At 34.3% G+C, this 23,663-nt stretch overlaps 1 protein-coding gene across 3 annotated transcripts in view; it reads left to right on the forward strand.

Moving 5' to 3' along the window:
* LOC134230662 (zinc transporter ZIP6-like) overlaps nt 1-14,696 on the forward strand; it is a 30,677-nt gene extending 15,981 nt beyond the window's left edge. For 2 of the 3 annotated variants that reach the window (XM_062712494.1, XM_062712496.1), the window contains exons 4-10: nt 2,075-2,244; nt 3,046-3,210; nt 3,711-3,734; nt 5,685-5,802; nt 6,049-6,387; nt 11,726-11,913; nt 12,081-14,696. In XM_062712494.1, the coding sequence (XP_062568478.1) occupies nt 2,075-2,244; nt 3,046-3,210; nt 3,711-3,734; nt 5,685-5,802; nt 6,049-6,387; nt 11,726-11,913; nt 12,081-12,230 (1,154 nt within the window). In that variant the 3' untranslated portion in view covers nt 12,231-14,696. The remainder of the gene's footprint in view (nt 1-2,074; nt 2,245-3,045; nt 3,211-3,710; nt 3,735-5,684; nt 5,803-6,048; nt 6,388-11,725; nt 11,914-12,080) is intronic. The other variant, XM_062712495.1, reaches the window with a different exon arrangement.
* Nucleotides 14,697-23,663: the final 8,967 nt, after the last annotated feature.

The following is a 23,663-nucleotide window of genomic DNA, read 5'->3' on the forward strand; positions in this document are numbered from 1 at the left end:
AAAAATTATTATTTCAGATGTTCACAATATTTCCCAATATTCAAATGACTCATGTGCAGATCAAGAAATTTTATTTCTTAATAGGACAATTGTAAAAGCATTTAAGAGTTGACCAGTACTTATTAAAAAGTCTAAATAAACATAAGGTGTTATAAAATACATATCAACATACTAGTATACACATATGCTATTTTCAGCACTGTATTTGTTGAACACTGCAGAAAATAAGCAACCTGTATTAAGAGACCACCTGTCATATGTGACCTTTTTTCCTTTCTCCGTTGGAAGGTCTCTTAATACAGGTTTGACTGTACATGTTAGAAGAAATCTTTATGTGATCACAAAGTTTAATTGTAAACATACTTTACTAGAGTGTTATACATGTTGACTTGATATTTAGTTAATATTGATTTATTATTAGCTCTTCTGAGCCAAAGGCTCAAAGAGCTATTGCTATGGCCATTTGTGCGGTGTGCGTTAACTTTTTAGAATATATGGGCCATAACTCAAGAACCCCTTGGCCAATCATTGTCAAATTTGTTACAGGGTATCCTTGGCCCAAGGGCTACCATTTATACTAAAACTAGGGTTGGGACCCTAAAACAAGGGGAGATAATCAGGAAAATAGAACCAAAAGTACTGGTTGCTAAAAAATCTTCTCCAGAACCACCAGGCAGATTTTCACCAAACTTACATACAAGGTTCAGGATATGTTGAAGATTGAAAATTGTTCAAGGCATGACCCTGGAGCAAAGGGTGTGGTCTCAAGGTCACTTCAAAGTTAACCAAAATTTACACTTAATAAAAACGTTGATATTTTGCTTACTATAAAGACTAGGATCATCAAATCTTGTAAGTTTACGCATCTAAGGACTTCACATCATGTTAAGACAAAAGTAGGTCACAGTGACCTACTTTTTAAATTTTACAGGCTTTTGTTTTCAAATTGATTTGGATGCATATTTTGGACACTTTAAGGCCTATGATCATTAAACTTTGTCAGTTGATGCAACTTGGTTTTCCGAAGAATGTCGACCAAAAAGTAGGTCACTGTGACCTAGTTTTGACATTTTATCACTATATCTTAGGTACTTTTTGGCTAAGAATTATCAACCGTTGTCAGTTGAGGCATCTTGGGTTTTAAGAATGATGATCAAAAAGTAGGTCACAATGACCTACTTTTAATTATCTCAGATACTTATTGGCTTAGAATCATCAAACATTGTCAGTTGATGCATTTGGGTCCTCGGAAAATGTCGACCAAAAAGTAAGTCACGGTGACCTATTTTTGACATTTTATGGCTTTATTTAAATATCTCTGGTACTAATTGGCTTAGAATCATCAAACTCTGATAGTTGATGCATCTTTGGTCCTCGGGGAATGTCAACTATAAGAAGGTCGCAGTGACCTACTTTAATATGTGAGGTACTTATTCAATAGAACCATCAATCTTTGTCAATTAATGCATCTTGAGTCCTCAGAAAGTTTCAAATCAAAAAGTAGGTCACCATGTCCTACTTATGGTATTTTATAGCTATACTGAAATATCTTCAGTCCTAACAGGCAAAGAATCATCAAACTTTGTCAGTTCATGCATCTTATGATACTTAGAGTAAGAGGCTTCAAATAGAAGTGATAAATTGTACAATTTATCAGAAGAGCGATTCAAGGCCCTTGGGCCTCTTGTATTATTTCTGTTAAGATTTGTATAATGTTAGTTTTACTTTTTATTTGACGAAATTAAATGTACAAAGCAAATATCACCCAAAAGACATTTAAATTGAATATTTAATTTTATAAACCATTTTTTTGTCTGCTGCCTCTTAGGAATGAAGATGTTAAGGTTCATTGACTCTCAGATAAATGAAATAACTCTTCCTGGAATTAAACTCTATCCTTAAATTTTGCAAATGACACTTCAGAAGGTGAATTCTGTCAAATTTTGCACTGTGATTGTTCAGTTTTCAATTACATTTTAGATTTCTTTTGGTAAAATCATTATCAAACTTGATATTTAAAATGAGTAAACAGATATAGTGTACCATTAATGGGAGGATACTCCTTTTTTGACAGTATGGGGGTACAGTATTCTGGCTACATTTATCATCAGTCTGGTAGGACTTCTGGGGGTAGCAGTCATTCCTATCATGCAGAAGGTCTTCTACAACCACCTGCTACAGTTCCTGGTGGCGCTAGCAGTCGGGGCTCTTTCAGGGGATGCACTCTTACATCTTGTACCTCATGTAAGTATAATTATTTTTATGCGCCCAGATCACTAGATCTGGGTGTATATTGTTTTTGTCCTGTCTGTTTGTTTGTCTGTTTGTCTGCAAACTTTAACCTTCACCATAACTTTTGAACCATGAAAGACAGAGACTTCATATTTGGTATGTATACTCCATTAATTAAGCTCTTTCAAATGACATCAAGGTCAATGACCTTGTGACCTTGACTGTGACCTATATGCTAAAATAGCTTTTTTGTACTTTTGCCTTAACTTTTGAACCATAGGAGATGAAGACTGCATATTTGGTATGCGAACTGCACTAATTAAGTTCTTTCAAATGGCACCAAAATCAATGACCTTGTGACCTTGACTGTGACCTATAGACTAAAAATAGCTTTTTTCAAACTTTATTGCCACTGGGCGCATAGTGTTTCACAAATACATCTTGTTTGTTAAGTGTTCTTTTTTTAATATGTCATTATTTAAGTAAAAATTCTGGGTATATTATTGTGATCACAACTTTTTTGTCATTGTTATCATTTAAATTTTTTATTTTCCATCAAATCTCATGAGAATTTATTACTTCTATGTGTCTGTGTTAAATATTCAATGTTTTATGGAAAGATTAATAATTCTGGGGTGAAGTTGTTGAAAGATCCTAACATTAATTATAAACATTCATAACCATCATTAGACAATATGGACATATTCTAGTACGTAGATAAACTGTTAATTGTGCAGTCCTTGCTCCTTAATCTATAACTAAGAGACACAACCTATTATACCTGATGATACATGATAATTTTTTTGTTGACAGGCATTCTCTGGGGAGACTCACCAGCACGGGTCACACGGCAGTGAGGCTGAGGAGAGCCGTACGGGGGTTCTGAAGGGCCTGGTGGGGCTGCTAGCCGTCTACTTCTTCTTCATCATGGAGAGGCTGGTCACCATCCTCACCAACTCTAAACGCAAACAGAAAAAAGTACGAACATATTATATTCAGTTCTTTCTTTAGGTCACATGATTCAGTCAGGTGACCTTCTTAAGGTCACATGATTCAGTCAGATGACCTATTGCTGGCTGGTTTTTTCCCCTTCTGTCCTCCATTATCATTTAAACATTTGCAGCTTTTTATCTGAAACTGTTTAAACAGTCTCTCCCAATTTTGCATTGATAGGTGAAGAGGAAAAAAGCTTGTAATATTATAGTTCCTGTCCCCCTGGGGAATAGGGATTTGGGATTAAAAACCAACAAAATTAATGCTTTGTTTTAAAATCTTCTTTACTCCTGGACAGTGAGCAGTCAAACTATTAGCACATTTAAGACCATCTAAAGAATCCATATTATTATATGATATTGTATTAAAATGGAAGAATTAGGAGGCTTATAACATAACAGAATTTTCATGAATAAACTTCTTTATCTGAAAGCTTTCAAAACGACCAGATTACAAGTTAAAACATCCTTGTTTTCTTTTCTTAGTGGTTAAGAAATCGTTTCTTATTGGTACGTACAGATAATGATCCATTGATAGGCTTTTGAAACGCTTTCCTGTACAGCTGGCTCAATCCATGGCAGACACAATATTGTATTGTTAATTTGTTTACAACACAAGTGAGGTGTTGTTTGTGATGTCACAATTGTCACTTCATATGCAGTCTCCCTCTGGTCAATATTCATAAACTATTAAGATTAAAAAATCCATTGTGCTTGTATGAATTATACAGAGACTATAAGATAAAGAAGTAGCAGTTCATAATGAATCAATAATCACAAAATAAAGCAAAAATATTCAAGGGGTTTATATAAAAAATTATGGACTGGCACCATAATTTCAAAACTGCGTTAGGTACATCAATGAATTTTATCATATCTTGTTAGCATAATTAATCTTTTTTGTCCATTGAATAAATTACATGTATTTATCACAGTTTTCGTTATGATTTGTTATAAAATTTACAATGTTTATTAAGCCATTTTGAGACCATGACCAACCTCAAATACTGTAGCTTCCTTATTTTTTCATGAGATTTTATCGCGATATGGACTTTCAGTCAAATCATGAGAATATTTATTTGCAAATGTGCGGTTGATGATAAGAATTTATGATTTTCAGCAGCATAAAAATAAAAGCGAAAAATTTTATGTCGCAAATGATGCTTTGTGTGGAATTACGATAAATTCCTCACATTTAATTCGGAATTGAATGTAGATAAATTAATTTCTAAACATGCTAAAGAAAAAAAAAGATCTTTAGATAAGAGCATTTGTCATCCAATATCATCTTCATTTATATGTGTTGTACAACATCATTGTTCAATAAATTTGTAATTTTACATAGTGGGCATGTTGTCTTCTCCACAAATTCTCCAAAGTTTTATGGGGAAAAAAACTAATGTAGAACAACTTGAATTTCAATCAAACCTTACATTCAGATACTGATGAGAGAAATTTAACTGCCCCAACATTATTTTACCATTCCTTTGACACTTTATACCTCACTTCAACATTTTCACTTTCAAAATTAATACAAGGATAAAATACTGCAAATAAACATGTGTAATGGAAAATTCAATTTCTATTTCCTATTATTATGCTTCCTGTCAGTTTGTCTCTATATAACCCATACCCTACTATTCTCGCATAGTGGTCTAAGGATTTATATAGCGTAAGCATACTATGCCGAAATAGTGCACGGCATTATTTACTGAATAAAATTCATCAGTGCACACGCCGGGGATCGAACTCGCGACCATGAGATTGTAAGTCCGATACCTTATCGATTACGCCACAGAGACGATCAATGATTGGTAGAAATTTATTAAATATATAAACTTAATTTATACAATTGACACAAGAAGGAGAAAATAGACAAATAATATTTGAAAACAGTTATATTATTCTAAGGAACTTTTGATTAATGTGTACAACAAACTTTCAAACTAATTACATACAGATCGTTAGGTGAACTGATTTCATAGGGTCATTAAAACGCTTTTTTATATGACGCTTGATTGAAGGATGTAAAAGAAAATTACGACATCATTGTCTGCAAACAAATAAGGCTTACTAACAAAACAGAAAATAAAGATGAGTTGCTTTGGGACAAAATCTCCGACGTTTTTAGAGAAAATACTAGTAACCAAAATAACTAAGCATGCAAACAATTTTAGCATGAAGATTTTGAATGAGTTCTAGCTCTTGCAAGTGCGCTGTGTAAGCACCGATATTTTCAGGAAAAAGTCAAATAGATTGCCGCATAAATAATTACAACAGTCAGCATAATAATAACAATAGTGTTGCATTTTCATGTACTATGCCAAAATTAGGCAGGGTTTGACACATAGTGCACTCGCCTCCGGCTCGTGCACCATGTGTCAAACCCTGCCTACTATTTAGGCATAGTACATGCATAATGCAACACTATTATATAAATATTATTTACATGTATTTTAGAAAAAGCATCAGGAACACAAGGTACATTTTACAAACAATGGTGATGCCCTGAGTCCTGGTACCCCGACGGAACCTGACTGTGGCTCCACAATGCTCCGGATCCACCCCACAGGGAAAGGTTAGTATACTGAAGGGTCTGATGATGTGGTATGTAGCCAGCGACTGAGTAGAAATAGATAGATACTTATCCATCAGTATTCATAATACTGTAATAATGTAAACACTGAACTAAATAAGGTTTTGTTGCCCCACATCATGAAATGGTTGGTTGGGCATATAATGTTGACCCTTTCCATTCGTCTTTCCATTATAATACGATTTCTGGACAGTTGCTTTATTGTATAAAAAATGTCACTACTTTCAGCATTGGAGAACTATGCTGTTGAGTTTCACAAGGAAGAATGTAACCTTCTGAATGAGAATGCTACTGATGATCAAAACAATGTGGAGGCCAAGTTGGCTGGCCACTCAGAGGAGGAGGAGACTCATGATAAAGTCCTGGACTTCTCTCACGGCCACTCCCACAGCCGCTGTAACACTGTCCCTCAGACTGTGTCTGCTATCGCCTGGATGGTCATCCTCGGGGACGGAATCCACAACTTCAGTGACGGTCTGGCGGTGGGGGCTGCTTTCTCTAACAGCATCACAGGGGGAATCAGTACCTCCATTGCCGTCTTCTGTCATGAGCTTCCCCACGAGATCGGTAAGATGTTTATCTATAGCTAGCATACCCCGCCATCAGTATAGCTTGTCATGTCCATCAGCCTTCTTTCTGTTTGTATAATATGCTTTGCATTGATATTTAGCTTCAAATAAATTGTTCAAGATTTTTATTTTTATCAAACCTCATATTCTAATATTAAATAATGTATTGGTGAGAATTACATGTGTATTCAACTGCAGCAATTTTTTGAACTTTGTTATCACTTAATTAGCAAAATTTCAAGAAGCTGTTTAAGATATTTTTATCAAACTTCACATGCTAATATATATTAGAAAGAATCTTGCTGATACATGTATTTGTAAACTTTCTAGATTAACTTAACTTCCTCTTATTTCAATACGGAAGTTGTCTTTCTTTATTTTGAGTCAAGAAAACAGGATTTAAATATTGAAAAAAAAATGAACTGAAACTCTTTAAATTTGAATAGAGTTTAACATCCAATAAAAAAAAATAACAACATCACATTTATTTGTGTAGCATCCACAAGTCATTTAACGTTATTTATTACGCTATGTGACAGTATACAAAACTACCAGTTTTAAAAAGCGTATTTAACACATTTTCGTGTCTCTAACTTAAAAAAATCTAATTGAACTGTAAAGATAAATTGTTAAACAATCTAAAAATTATAATTTTATAATTTTTTATCGCTGTATTTCGTTTTAATTCCTATCAAATATTCAAGCATGTTCTGAAATTAAACGTCACGATTTTAGTGCGTCGTAAAAACCGCATTCTTTTATTCCGCTGTTTATAGGACAACAGAGGATATATTCAGATTTCTCTGTACAATGGTAGATACAGCTGATTATTCTGAATATAATGATACCAAACACGACTAGCCAGATTCGTATATTGCTATGATTATGGATAGTCAAATGTAAGCATTTTTTCGGAGAGTTTTTTCACCCGTTTGACGAACCGGTTGCATATGTGTTACAATAATAGATCGAAAGAGAATCTTCTCCTCTTTAAGAAACTGTGTAGATTTATTTTCCTTACATCGGCGCTAAGAAGCGATCTTTCAAATAACAACACAACATATAGCCAGCGTGAATGATATTTGACGTCATTTTCACGCCCTCCACGATTCCTGGAAATTGTTTTGTAATGGAGTTTGTTTACTGTAACTATAGAAATATTCAGAGGGGGATAACTCTCGATGTCTTTTTTATGGGGTAATTTTAAATATAATAATTTTTTATCTAAGAAAAATACTAATTAATTAACATGTCAAAAATATAATATACAAGGAACGATGATTAGGACTGAAAAAGAAAACTTCTATAAAGTAAAATTGACGTTATAATTTTGAAGCAATAAAAAATTATAATCATGAGTAAGAAATAAAATAAAAATGTAAGAAAATAAGTACCTAGTGTAAAGAAAAAATACAATAGCCTTCTGATTTTTTAATTAAAAGGAATGTAAATAAATTCAAAATATCTATCTTTGAAAAAAAAGGGGGGGATTAAGACCCCTATACCCCCCCCCGGTTTCGACGCCTACGTAGAATATGAACATATGGATGGGTAGACGGATGAATAGTAAAAATCAAATAGGCAAAATAATATTACTGACGCATCAAAGAGGTCTAAAATTTAAACAAGAAATCAAAATTGTGGTCCCCCAGCTGCATTTCTGGTATTTTTCACTGAGAGCATCTCGGGCGGCTCATACATTGCACCTCGGAGGTTTGAATGGAGCGTAGCGGAGTCAGCCGAGGATTGCCGATTGGAAATTTTTTCGATGTTTCAACTTTTCATGGCCGACATGTTTTAGTTTTCATTTCTGACATTTTAAAATTTTCATTTCTGACTCTTTTCAGATTGTACTTTTTGGTTATTAAAACAGGATTGAAAAATTCACTTATGAAAAATTTCATTTACGTGATGAAAAAAAATTTAAAGTATATATCAAATGTCTTAGACATTGACATCTAATTTAGTGAACATACATGGGGATGAAAGTGCTGCATGTACCGATGTACTATACATGTACGTGTATAGACAAAATCTTTAATTTGTTTTACCGGCTGTTTGTCTCTATGTGGGTAATATTACGTTATTTATGGCATATTGTTCCAAAATGAACGCCCTGTAATATGTCAATCAAAAGTTATAACTAAAGTTGATTTTTTGAAAATTAGGTCAAACATATAGGTCCAGATCAAGGGGGTCAAAAATCATATCAATGAACATGTTAAATATGAAAGCATTATCTCTTCTCAATCAGAAGTTATAAGGGGGAAATTGCATTTTTGAAAAGTATGTCAAACGTCAAGGTTCAAGGTCACAAGGTCAATATCCATAGTGTATTTAGAAATGATAATATACATATGAAATGTGAAAGCTCTATACAGTGTATTTTCCATCGTCACAAACCACGACTAAAATGTACAATCCTATCACATACTAGTAAGCGGACGCCAAACCGTGGCTGTGACTTTGTATCTTTTCTCATTCAAAAGTTATGACCAAGGTTCAAGTTTTTGAAAAGCATTTCGAACTTCAAGATCAAGGTCATGAGGTAAAAAATTATTAGGGGCCGCCAGGAGGCGGTCGGTTACTCGATATGGAAGTTTGAAGTCGCCGTGCGTTTCTGCAGACTTAGAACAATTTAAATAAAAATGTTATTTATATTATATAGAATATTAAAAAAAAAAGCTATTTTAAATGTTTAACAAAAAGCACAATAATCATAAAATCAAAATTTTATAAATAATGGGTGTAAATGATTCATCCAATCCTGATTGACAAACTCTAACATGACAGAGACTTGAAAGAGAAGAAATGTAGTGGTGGATCTAAGGGGAGTTGGGTGGGTTGGGTGTTAACATTCTCTAAGAGAGAGCGAGGAGCCCCACATATTTTATATTTGTTGCGAAAACTACTTTAGCATTAAACTTCTACCGGAGTTCGTTTACAAGTATCAAACTGAGTGCAGATACGCAGAAGTCTATGGACAGTTTGCTTATACAAATACAGTTTATTGTATATGCATTATGCATGACGAAAATCGGCAATGTCGCATGCACGTGTTTTATGTCACGAGGATATTTTAATAGATTAAAGTAAGAAATTTTAAAAACAGATCACGCAAATTTCAGTTTCTTATGACTATATCAAAGGAACAATTAATTGGGTTTGCGGCCGATTTTTGACGCTTGCGACAATATATAGGTTTCTTGTAGTGTATTTAAAAAGGTCTTGTCACAGTTTAAACACATGAATAATATAAAATTCTATTTCTTCTCTGTTCTAATTCTAAAGAGATGACCAAGGTTGAATTTTTGTGACATACGAACAGATTTACAGTCTGACTGACAAACAGACAGACGAATAAGATTTAAAGAAACCTCGATCGCTTTCGCAAAAGCGGGGCAAATCAAATGTTTTACACCAGAGAGAGAGAAAGAGAGAGAGAGCGCAAAAAAATTCGGACAACCATTAACACACATTAGGAAAGATCTACATGCTTAACTAAATGTCGTTCAAATGAATTTTAAATTAAATTCCCCCCTCCTTTTTCTTTTCAGATTTTATCATATGCTGCTGTCATATCTATGACTGATATTCTTCTAGTTTTTTTAGTTATTCAGAATATAAGTCTCCACTTACATATCGGAATAATTTAAGATTTACATCACGCTCCCAGTTAATACTAGTTCATTACCAATTCTCCGCATCGTATCAAATGTATTCGTATGAAGAATTTAAAATACAATTTTTTGTTTTTAATAATTTATAACAAAAATTCATGATTTTTAGTTTCCTTATATGATAAGTGGATATCACTCCAACTCTCTATAAATCCCAAGCGCGGATCCAGGAATTAAAGTTAGAGGGGGCGCCCATAATCGGCAGGGGTCTGGTTTATGCTGAATTCTAGAGATTTTGTAGGAAAAATTGAGGTTAACCGAATAGACATTTTTACATTTTCTCGACGAAACTATGATTTACGCTAACTTTGACAATTTTAGGGGGCGGATGCGACCCCCTTTAATCCGCCACTGAATTTAGTAATTGCAAGCATTGTGCCCAACACAAAGATTAATTTTACAAAAGGATAAAGACAGTCTTTAAATTTCTAGTAATTAATGAAAAAACCCAGTGACCTTGACTGTGACCTGTATGTTAAAAATAGTTTTTTCGTTTTTAGTTAACCTTTGCAATAACTTTTGAACCACAAGAAATAGAGACTTCATTTTTGGTATCCATATTTTACTAATCATGTTCTCTCAAATGACACCCAGGTCAATTGCCTTGTGACCTTGACTGTGACATATGTGCCAAAAAGTTTTTTTTTATTTTGTCGTTGCCGGGCGCATAGTGTTTCACAAACAAATCTTGTTTTAAATTAATTTGTGATCATTTTTATTGATTGGATTTGTTGACATCTTTTTGTAAGCATAACGTCAACGTAACGTTGCGTGTCCCATGTGACCCAATTAATTACACTGAAAGAAGACTCTCACTATCTAATGATTCAAGTCAATCTAGGTGTTTGATGCAATTGAACTTGAATAACCCTGATTCTGGGCAAAGGAAATAAGAAGAGAGAGATTATATTTTGAATACATTACCTTAAGTTTTGACCTCAATGCTACTAGGTATTTTCTTCAGAAAAGTGGTCACACACTAGAACAATACCTTTACATTTCGCAATCTATTTTTAGTAACAATGCTTGACCAGAAAATTTCGATATGATATTTTTCTTAAACAATTTTTTATAAACTTTTATTTGATATATAACACAAGTGGTAAATACTAAATTTAAAATTTGACTTGTGGATGCTAATTTGTGGTTACATGTACTTAAATTTAGTGTAAAAATTTTATTTTTTGGATCAAGGATTTTGCTCATTTTTAAAACATAATATTGTACTTTAATTCCTACTTTTCCTGCAAAAGACAAGAACACTGCACTTATGCAAAGCTCATTTTGCAGTCTGTATGTAAATCTTTGCACTAAAGCAAGAAAGAGTTATCTTAATATTTGAAATTAGGCATACAGACATTTGAAAACAGTAAATGACTTTTTTTCTTCCATGAGAACATTATTTTTCACACTATCACATGAGACTGCTCATGAAAATTTCATTCTCACATACAAATCTCCTATTAAAGATTACTAGCATATATAATAAGGACATTTGTGAAAGACTTTATTTAGGTATACCAAACAATCTTGATAAAATATGGTGTCACAGTAATTTATTAATTTATAGTTATTGGTCTATGAATAGGACCATTTAAGGCATTAAGTGATTAAAACTAGTGACTGTAGAGTAACTGATGCCCCCTGCTGTTGTAGGTGACTTTGCGGTGCTGCTGAGGGCAGGGATGACTGTGAAGCAGGCGATCATCTATAACTGTGTGTCCTCCGTGCTCGGATTCTTTGGTATGATCATCGGCGTTCTCATCGGGAACATTGGTACCGCCACTCTCTGGATCTTCGCAGCCATTGGTGGAATCTTTCTTTATATTGCCTTTGTTGATATGGTGAGTAGATTTTGAAAGACTTTAAAATATCTGTTATTCTCATTAAAATGTTAAATATCCTCTTCCCCTCCAAGTTATTATATTCTGTATATTTACATTGTCTTAATGGTGTAGCTTAAATACCATAAAATGTTTGACTTTTCTATGTGAATTTCTGAATTTTACAGTTGCCAGAACTGACTTCCTTGGGGACAAGAAAAGGAGAGAACCCATTCTTCCATTTATTTCTCCAGATCTGCGGTTTGATTACAGGTTCCGGAATCATGTTTCTGATTGCAATATTCGAACACGAGTTGATGAACCTCATCGAGCCGTAGCCAGATCACGTCTTACTGTTTTTATCCATAGATGTTGTTCTTAGGTAGAATTTATTTCACATTTTGGTGTTGTATTCATAAAAAAAAAGAGATTTTTCATGTCATATTCACAATGCTGTTTTTCAAACATTATTGGAGAATACTTTGCTACAAATATTATTGGAATTCTGGTATGATGGTACCCTTTGCAAAAAATAAATTTCACAAAGAAACTCTAGAATATTTAATAGTAAGATGACTATTAAAAAGTAAAATAGGAATTGTTACAGTTTTTCAAATCCTTAGAAAAATTATTCATTGAACAAGAATTTTATTTAAACAAAATGTGAACAAATAAATCATGATGATGTCAAGATGATAACAAATCAATGCACTATGTTAAATATTTGTAATCTAGCACAGAAAGAGAGATGTAAATGAACAAACAGTGAATGTTCTGGCACTCTAGTAATGGTTAACTCCCTTGATTTATCTACTAGTCCCTGTAAAATAACCGTGAACATGAGTTTGGTAGTCCCATTTCATAAATTTCCAAATTGTTAATTTCCAAGTTTCAGAGATTATTGTGTGTGTATGTTTTTTTTTCCTTATATTTATTTTGTCTATAGTATATTTCTTATGTAGGTTGTAATCGTTTTTTGTATAAAAGTGTTTTGTAATTATTAAATTTTGAAAAAAGAAATAATTAAAAATTATGAATTATGTAAGAATAATCAATTTGTTTTATAAATATGAGTTATACAAAAAACATACAGTGTGTTCTGTAAGCACATGTGCAATATTTCAAAATGTAAGATACAATGAATGGATGTTATACGAATTAGTCAATATAATTTTTGAAAAATTTTATTGATCTCATCCCTAGGCTTACTTGATTAAACACTTCAGAAAAGTTAATGTTGTCACCTATGACATATTTTCCTGATGAAACAGTCAATAACAGGGTAAAAATAATCTCTTCTCACCTTATGTGTATTCATTCAAACTGACTTTGCACATATAGTGAAGTTTTGTTTTTTTTTTAACACATGCACTTAGCTAATTTGGTTTGTTTTATATAATTTATCTTTTGTCAGACAAAACACAGGCAAGAAGTGGTGCTTTTTTTTTTCCTATGAAGAAAACCCTTCTATCCAATAGATTGATAATAGGGGGTGAATGTTTTTTTTTATACATTTTTTTTGTCTGTACAGTGTGAAACAAATATACAAGAAGTGCTTATGGACAGCTGCTATGGAAAATGTACTGGAAATTAAAGAATAATTTTTTTCTCAGTCCCCTTTATAATAAATAAAGAAAATTAAAGGTAGTTTTCTAGTGGCTTTGTATTTTAAACTATAACCCTTGTTTACTAAATAGCATAATATACCATTTAAAGTATTGTCATTATTTACCAATTGTTCCCCACCCCTTGCCCCATCATTAATCATGGAAGATGGAGATCTGACCCTTAGTTCTGAATATTTGTTCTTAAAACAAACATTGTCAGTAATTTATATAATTATAACATAATAGGTTCTTCACGGTAGAAGTCATGTATTATTTTGATCATTATGCAGCTGGTTAATTTTATTCATATTTTTACATGTCTGACAAATATCACATTCTTTACCAAGACATGGATTAAATAACAATTCTCCAATGTAAATTATTTAATGTAATGCTTAAATAATTTTTGCATCTTTTATCTCTGTGACAAGTTTTTTTTTTCTTCAGTGAATTGAAATCTTCAAAATAAATTCATAGAAACATTAATCAAAAAATAAGTTGTAATAACGTATCTATATGGAGAATGGTAATGATGTAGATGTAGGAACATTTTTATAGCTTCAATTAGTAAAGTAGGTTCAGGTGTAGTGTTGTTACCTGATTTATTAGCTCACCTCGACGAAGTCAAGATGAGCTTATGCTATACCGTCGGCGTCCCGGTTCAAGTTTTAGGAGCAGGTCCATTCCCAAGTAACTATAAGCCCTACCTGGATCAAACGTGCATGGATGATGCATCTAGGGATGGACACTACCAGACTTGCTTCGGATGCTGGATCTGACCTACATTTTCCAAACTAGTGACGAGGTTAAAGTTTTTGGAACAGGACAATCCCCAATGAATTTTAAGACCTATTTAAACAGAACTTGCTTGAATATTATTGTCAGAATAAAAATCAACTGTTAAGAAAATAAGATGTGAGATTTGCATTACCTAAACTGGTAACATTCGTCGAGGTGAGCTTCGTAATCTTTGATTACCTATGTTTTTTTAATTTCCTAAAGGAGAATCATGTACATGTAATATTAATGGGTTTTTTGTGTCCTGTATTTTCAAGGCATTGTATGAACAAAAGCGAATTATGACTGATGTAAAATAAATTTGCCACTGATGTGAAAACTTGTTTGTATCACTGCTGAAATAATAAGGTTGCACACCTGGAGTGTTTTTGCTGAAATAAAATTAGAATTAGCAACAAACCAGAAGTTTTCTTTCTGTGTTTATCATTTTGCTAAAGTGAGGAATGCGTAATTACTATGATCATGTATGATGTTTATCTTTTCAATGTATAAATGAATTCTCTCTCCAAAAAGATGTAGAAGTATTGAGCAACCACAAGTTGAAGAAAGAATGGAGGTGTACAAGGCGATGTCAATCCCCCACTCTGAGAAAAGACATTTCTCAATTCTTAAAGTTCATGAAAGCTATATTTTTCAAAATTATATGGTTTATATAACCTTTTACACATTTAATTCTGTATTTCATTGTTTTAATATTTTATTATTAAATTATTTTTAGCTCACCTCAACGAAGTTGGGGGGAGCTTATGTGATACCCGCTGCGTCGGTGTCGGCGTCCCGGGTTAAGGTTAAGTTTTTTGGAGCAGTTTTCTTTTTAAGTACTTCTATGTCCTATATTGATTAGATATGCATGGAAGATGTTTCTAATGTGTTTCATTGTACCAGTCAAAGTTTCAGATGCTGCAATTTCAGCAAAGGAATGACCAGGTTAATGTTTTTGGTGCAGGTTAACATTTTTGGTGCAGTTTTTAGCTCACCTGAGCCGAAGGCTCAAGTGAGCTTTTCTGATCACATTTTGTCCGTCGTCCGTCCGTCTGTCCGTCCGTCCGTCTGTCCGTCTGTCTGTCCGTCTGTAAACTTTTCACATTTTCGACTTCTTCTCAAGAACCACTGGGCCAATTTTGACCAAACTTGGTACAAAGCATCCTTGGGTGAAGGGAAATTTAAATTGTTAAAATGAAGGGACATATCCCCTCGCAAGGGGAGATAATCAAGAAAAGACAAAAATAGGGTGGGGTCATTAAAAAATCTTCTTCTCAAGAACCACTGGGCCAGTAAAGCTGAAACTTATGTGGAAGCATCCTGGGGTAGTGTAGATTCTAAATTGTTCAAATCATGACCCCCAGGGGAAGGGCGGGGCCACAATGGGGAATCAAAGTTTTATATAGAAATATATAGGAAAAATCTTTGAAAATCTTCTTCTCAAGAACCACTGGGCCAGAAAAGCTGAAACTTATATGAAAGCATCCTGGTATAGTGTAGATTCTAAATTATTCAAATCATGACCCCCGGGGGAAGGGCGGGGCCACAATGGGGAATCAAAGTTTTACATAGAAATATATAGGAAAAATCTTTGAAAATCTTCTTCTCAAGAATCACTGGGCCAGAAAAGCTGAAACTTATGTGGAAGCATCCTGGTATAATGTAGATTCTAAATTGTTCAAATAATGACCCCCGGGGGATGGGTGGGGCCACAATGGGGAATCAAAGTTTTATATAGAAATATATAGGAAAAATCTTTGAAAATCTTCTTCTCAAGAACCACTGGGCCAGAAAAGCTGAAACTTATGTGGAAGCATCCTGGTATAGTGTAGATTCTAAATTGTTCAAATCATGACCCCCAGAGGAAGGGCGGGGCCACAATTGGGTATCAAAGTTTTACATAGAAATATATAGGAAAAATCTTTGAAAATCTTCTTCTCAAGAACCACCAGGCCAGAAAAGCTGAAACTTATGTGGAAGCATCCTGGTACAATGTAGATTCTAAATTGTTCAAATAATGACACCCGGGGTAAGGGCACGGCCACAATGGGGAATCAAAGTTTTACATAGAAATATATAGGAAAAATCTTTGAAAATTTTCTTCTCAAGAACCACTGGGCCAGAAAAAGTGAAGCTTATGTGGAAGCATTCTGGGGTAGTGTAAATTCTAGATTGTAGGAATCATGTCCCCCGGGGGAAGGGCGGGGCCATTATAGGGAATCAAAGTTTTACATAGAAATATATAGGAAAAATCTTTGAAAATCTTCTTCTCAGGAACCACTGGGCCAAAAAAGCTGAAACATATGTGCCCATGGAAGGATCATGGGGTAGTGTAGATTTCAAAATGTCTAAATTATGATCAGTGGGGTAGGGTGGGGATGCATTATGTATAACAAGGGTGAAATCTGGTAAAGAACAGAATGGTCAAAGCTTCTCAGGTGAGCGATGTGGCCCATGGGCCTCTTGTTGGTGTAGGTCTCATTTCCGAGTAACTATAAGCCCTATGTTGACCAAACTTACATGGATGGTACATCTTAGGATGCATACTACCAGACTTGCTTCGGATGCTGAATCTGACCTACATTTTCCGGTTGAGTGAACAGGTTAAAGTTTTTGGTGCAGGCTTCATTTCGAAGATACTATGAGACATATAATGACCAAACTTGCATGGATGGTACATCTTAGGATGCATTCTACTAGACTTGCTTTGGATGCTGAATCTGACCTACATTTTCCGGTTGAGTGAACAGGTTAAAGTTTTTGGTGCAGGTTTCATTTCCTAGTTTCTATGAGACATATAATGACCAAACTTGCATGGATGGTACATTTTAGGATGCATTCTACCAGTCTTGCTTCAGATGCTGAATCTGACCTACATTTTCCGGTTGAGTGAACAGGTTAAAGTTTTTGGTGCAGGTTTCATTTCCAAGTTACTATGAGACATATAATGACCAAACTTGCATGGATGGTACATCTTAGGATGCATATTACCAGACTTGCTTCGGATGCTGAATCTGACCTACATTTTCCGGTTGAGTGAACAGGTTAAAATTTTTGGTGCAGGTTTCATTTCCAAGGTACTATGAACCCTATAATGACTAAACTTGCCTGGATGGTACATCTTAGGATGCATACTACCAGACTTGCTTCGGATGCTGAATCTGACCTACATTTTCTGGACGAGTAAACAGGTTAAAGTTTATGGTGCAGGATTCATTTCCAAGTAACTTTGAGCCCTATAATGACCAAACTTGCATGGATGGTACATCTAAGGGTGCATTCTACTAGGCTGGCTTCAGAAGCTGAATCTGACCTACATTTTCCGGATTAGTGAAAAGGTTAGTTTTTAGCTCTACTGGTCAGAGACCAGAAGAGCTTATGCGATAGTAATGCGTCCGTCGTCCGTCCGTCTGTCTGTCCGTCTGTCCGTCTGTCTGTAAACAATTTTTCAAAATGCTACTTCTCCTACAGTTTTGGTTTAATTTCAATATAACTTGGCACACAAGTAGACTACACTAAGATACATAATTCTGTGCATCGGTTTTTTATTTCGATGAACGGTGTTGCCGTGGTTACTAAAAATAGAAATTTCTGTGAAATTCTTTCAAAATGCTACTCCTCTTACAGTTTTGGTCTGATTTTAATATAACTTGGCACAAAAGTAGAATACACTAAGATACATAATTCTGTGTATCGGTTTTTTATTTCGATGAACGGTGTTGCCGTGGTTACTAAAAATAGAAATTTCTGTGAAATTCTTTCAAAATGCTACTCCTCTTACAGTTTTGGTCTGATTTCAGTATAACTTGGCACACAAGTAGAATACACTAAGATACATAATTCTGTGTATCGGTTTTTTATTTCGATGAACGGTGTTGCCGTGGTTACTAAAAATAGAAATTTCTGTGAAATTCTTTCGAAATGCTACTCCTCCTACAGTTTTGGTCTGATTTCAGTATAACTTGGCACACAAGTAGAATACACTAAGATACATAATTCTGTGTATCGGTTTTTTATTTCGATGAACGGTGTTGCCGTGGTTACTAAAAATAGAAATTTCTGTGAAATTCTTTCGAAATGCTACTCCTCCTACATTTTTGGTCTGATTTCAGTATAACTTGGCACACAAGTAGACTACACTAAGAACATAAAGAGACTTTATCAACGATCATTATTCTATTTATTGCTGTTGTAAAGTTTCAAATCCCAGCTGCTTAAGTACTTTTCTCTTCCTTTGCTATAAGTTCAAACCAGTAGAGCTTCAGTCTCAACAGAGACTTCTGGTTTATACAAGTTTCATTTCCAAGTAACTTTGAGCTCTATGTTGAACAAACTTGCATGGATGATACATCTTAGGATGCACACTAATGGACTTGCTTCAGATGCTGAATTCGACATACATTTTCCAGATAATAGACCTCGTAAAAGTTATGGGTGCAGGTCTATCACCAAGAAACTATAAGGCTTATATAAACCAAAGTTGCACAATTGATGCATCGAGGGATGAAAACTCTCAATCTTGCTTCAGATGCTGGATTTTAATTACATTTTCATGATGAAGAACTAGTTTTAAGTTTTTATATAGGTCTATTCAAAAGTATTAAAATTGCATAAATTTTGCATTTTTGGATGTACACTTTTTGTTGGTTAATTGTTAGCTGCAGATCTGTAGCTCTCCGAAAAAATATATATTGATAGACCGGAGAGCTACAGAGCCACCCATTGAAAAAACTGTATATTTATTGCGCACAAAAAAATGCGCTCGGTTCTCGATTTATTTCTCCATGTTTTAAAGCTCTAATCTTAAAATATTACTAACCGTGTGTTCCTAACATATTCTTTGACTCTTTCCACAACAAAACATTCCTCATAATTGTTGTTAATAGTCCTCCTGGCCCTGATATTGCAATCATCGGACATTTCGCTTATTTATACTGCCATTTCGGTTTCAAAGATAATTCGGTCCAATATGCTTCGTTCAGATGTCAACTACGCGAGAACTTGATAGAGGAGAGTGTACTTTTTTTAATCTTCCATTTTTTGCAATTGAGATAAGAATTTGGAAGAATTAATCAAGAATCGAGCGCACTTTTTTGTGCGCAATAAATATACAGTTTTTTCAATGGGTGGCACTGTAGCTCTCCGGTCTATCAATATTTTTTTTCGGAGAGCTACAGATCTGCAGCTAGTTATGTTCCCCAAACGAAGTTGGGGAACATATTGTTTTTACTCTGTTTCTTATTATTATTATTATTATTATGTTCCCCAAACGAAGTTGGGGAACATATTGTTTTTACTCTGTTTCTTATTATTATTATTTTTCTTCTCGGGAAAATTTTGTCCGCGAATGATCTTGTAAAGTACACATCCGATTAAGGGGAAACCTTTTTAGGGTAAGTAGGCATGTTATGTAGATTTGCGGAACAAAGGTCATTTTGCGCGCACGTGCTTGCAAGAGCGCGCACGTGCAACACGTGAAATGACCAATATACTTGAAATTGCCGTAACTTTTACATTTTTCGATGTAATGCTTTGATATTTAGAATATATAGACATATTATAAATGTAGATAAGGTGACATTGTCAACATGCCATTTTGTGTGCACGTGCTTGCAAGAGCGCGCACGAGCAACACGTGAAATGACTGATTTAATTGAAATAGGCGTAAATTTTTACCTTTTTTATGAAATGCTTTGAAACTCATAATATAAGGATATAGTAGTAGCATAGACAATATGACATGGTCAAAATAGCAAGATCTCACGCGCATGCACGTGCGCTTCGCTCTGATTGGCTGAAACTAAAGTCTCAATATCTTTCTTGTTTTTTGATGAAATTCTTTGAAATTTTGAACATAGCCATGCATTAGGATATACTACAACATGATATATAACAATTTTCATGAAAACACGTGCTTGCACATGCGCTGCAATCTGATTGGCTGAAACTTTAAATAGCTATAACTCCCTTGGTTTTCAACCAAACAGGATGGGATTTGGAACATAGATAGATATAATAGACTTCTACAAGAGAGTATGGTCACCATGCACATCCATACACGTGCGTGTACGCGCCGCAATCTGATTGGCTGAAACTTTAAATAGCTATAACTCCCTTAGTTTTCAACCAAACAGATTGAGATTTGGAAGATAGATAGAGGTAATAGACTTCTACAAGAAGGTATGTCACCATGCTCATGTGTGCACGTGCGTGCACGTGAAATGAGTAAAATAAAAAATACAATTGAATGAGCGTATTTTTTAATACTTTTGGATTAAATACTTTAATATTAAGTAACTTAAAAGTATATAGATTGTGTAGACAAGATGATATGGTCATTACGCACATGCATTCACATGCGAACGCGTGCAATGCTAAAATTTGAATGAACTTGGTTCCCTTCTGGGTAAACGTTGTTAAAGTCTCAAATGCATAAAGTTTGTCCTATTTAATGAAGCTTACAGGGAATATGGCACAAAAAGGGAGATGGGGAGCGTTTGGGGAACATCTGTAACGGTCCCCGTTACAATTAGCACTAGTTATTATTATTTTTCTTCTTCTTCTTCCTGGAACTTTTTTGTCCGGGAATGATCTTGTAAACTGTTCGTCCGATGTAGGTAAAACCTTTTTAGGGTTAGTAGACATGTTATGTAGATTTGCGGAATCAAGGTCATTTTGCGCGCACGTGCTTGCAAGAGCGTGCACGTGCAACACGTGAAATGACCAATATAATAGATATAGCCACAACTGTTCTATTTTTAAATGAAATGCTTTGAAACTCATAATGTGAGGATATATTAGTAGTATAGACATGACGACATGGTGAAAATAGCAAGATCTCACGCGCATGCACGTGCACTTCGCTCTGATTGGCTGCAACTAAATTCTCAATATCTTTCTTGTTTTTTGACGAAATCCTTTGAAATTTTGAACATAGCCATGCATTAGGATATACTACAACAAGAAATAAAGCAATTATCATGAAAACACGTGCATGCACGTGCGCTGCAATCTGATTGGCTGAAACTTTAAACAGCTATAACTCCCTTGGTTTTCAACCAAACAGGATGGGATTTGGAACATAGATAGATATAATGGACTTCTACAAGTGAGTATGGTCACCATGCACATGCATACACGTGCGTGTACATGTGCTGCAATCTGATTGGCTGAAACTTTAAACAGCTATAACTCCCTTAGTTTTCACCCAAACGGGGTGGAATTTAGAACATAGATAGATATAATGGACTTCTACAAGAAGGTATGGTCACCATGCTCATGTATGCACGGGCGTGCACGTGAAATGAGTAAAATCAAAGTTACACTTGAATGAGCGTATTTTTTAAAATAATTTTGGATTAAATACTGTAATATTCAGTATATTAAAAATATAGATTGTGTAGACAGATGATATGATCATTACGCAAATGCATTCACATGTGCACGAGTGCAATGCTAAAGTTTAAATGAATTTTGTACACTTCTTTGTTAATGTTAAAATCTAAGATGCATAGAGGTTGTCTTATTTAATGAAGCTTACAGTGAATATGGCACCAAAAGGGAGTTGGGGAGCGTTTGGGGAACATCTGTAACGGTCCCCGTTACAATTAGCACTAGTTAATTGTGTGACTTAATTTGCCTTACTTAAAGACAACATTCGTTGAGGTGAGCTCTGTAATCTCTGATTACCTATGTTTTCACTCATGTTTTTAAGATATGGGAAAACATAAAGAAAAAGCTTCACATATGACTATGTGAACTCTCTCCATAGTGCAGGGTTTGGCACAAGACCGAGCGCGTTAACCAATACGCTACGAAGTATATGCATAATCGATCTCTGTCAGTGTGATTTAAATGAATGGGTTTGTTGAAGGGTACATTTTTTTCTGAAATGTTCAATTTTCATGTAGAATGGGTTCAGATTCCATTTTTCGGACAAATGAAATAGATTTCACATTTACGTTTCTATCATTTAAGGTAGAATATAAAATAAGATAATGAAATGTTTTGAGGATGACTTTACTGAGAACATGATTTTAGAAAAACAACTTTTCCATGCATTTTGAAAATTGAGAAACATATCGTCTCAGAGTGGGGGATTGTCCACGCCTTGTATGCCCTCTTTCTTTCCTTATCGAGTATTGCTGTACAACATGGCAGGTATAACATAAGGGTTTGACCTCAATGTCATATATATAGATGTACCATTCTTACTGACATAATACAGAAGTATGTTCCGAATGTGAAAAAAGTGCCATTATTACTGATATGATATTGAGGTATGACGATATTGAGGTATGACCTCAATGTAATATGATGTGCCATCATTACTGATACATATAATATTGAGTTATGACCTCAATGTCATAGGATGAGCTATTTTTACGGATATGATAGTGGTTATGATCTCAGTGTCGTAACTTGTGCTATCATTACTGATATAATATTGAGGTATGACCTCTATGTGATATGATGTGCCATCATTACTGATATATAATATATGTGCAAGATATGTTTGTCAAAATATGGGTTAATTATGATGACATGCAACGTAATTTTGTTTACGGTATTATATGAAAGATAATTATGTTAACATGCTACTTATTTATGTTAACATGAGGCTTAGTTATGTCAACATGCGAGTAATATTTTTACATACAATATATTTCTGTCAACATGGAAGATAGTAAGTTGCATATCAAAATACATATCTTGCATGTTGACATAAATACATGTGTCGCATGTCGAGATAATTATTATGCATGTTGACATACATAAGTCGCATGTTGACATTATTATCTTGCATGCTGACATAAATAAGTCGCATGTCTACATAATTATCTTGAATCTATGAAGTCAGATGCGATACGAGCATTTGTGAGTAAATTTAACAATATTTTAATAATTGCATGTTGACATAAATATGTTGCATGTCTACATAATTATGTTGCACGTTAATATACAATTATGGACTTCAGTGTAGGTCGATATGTGGTTATAAGGACTCGTGGCAATTGATATTGACCGAAGACACAGAAAGTGATAACGACCGAGCTTTCGCGTCGACATCACGAAAGGAGGAATATCACGTGACGTTCTTTCAGCCAATGAAAATTACGAAAATAATCTTCTTATATAATATCATAATTTATCTTGTATTTAGGGGGCAGAAATGTATGCCATCATAGATATTATATCGGGGTAAAGAAGATAGTTGGACAGGATTAGGATTTTTTGAAGAAAAAAAGCCATATATCACTAGTGAATTAGTAAATTGCAAATTCAATAACAAAAACATTTGAGTTTAGGTTGAATTGTGAGTTATCCTACAGGCATTAATTACATTGTACTCATACATGTAGCAAGAAAAAGCGGAAGAGTTTT

This window comes from Saccostrea cucullata, unplaced genomic scaffold, assembly GCF_032062105.1.
Source record: "Saccostrea cucullata isolate Sc308-1 unplaced genomic scaffold, CSIRO_AGI_Scuc_v1 ctg144, whole genome shotgun sequence".
Taxonomy (NCBI): domain Eukaryota; kingdom Metazoa; phylum Mollusca; class Bivalvia; order Ostreida; family Ostreidae; genus Saccostrea; species Saccostrea cuccullata.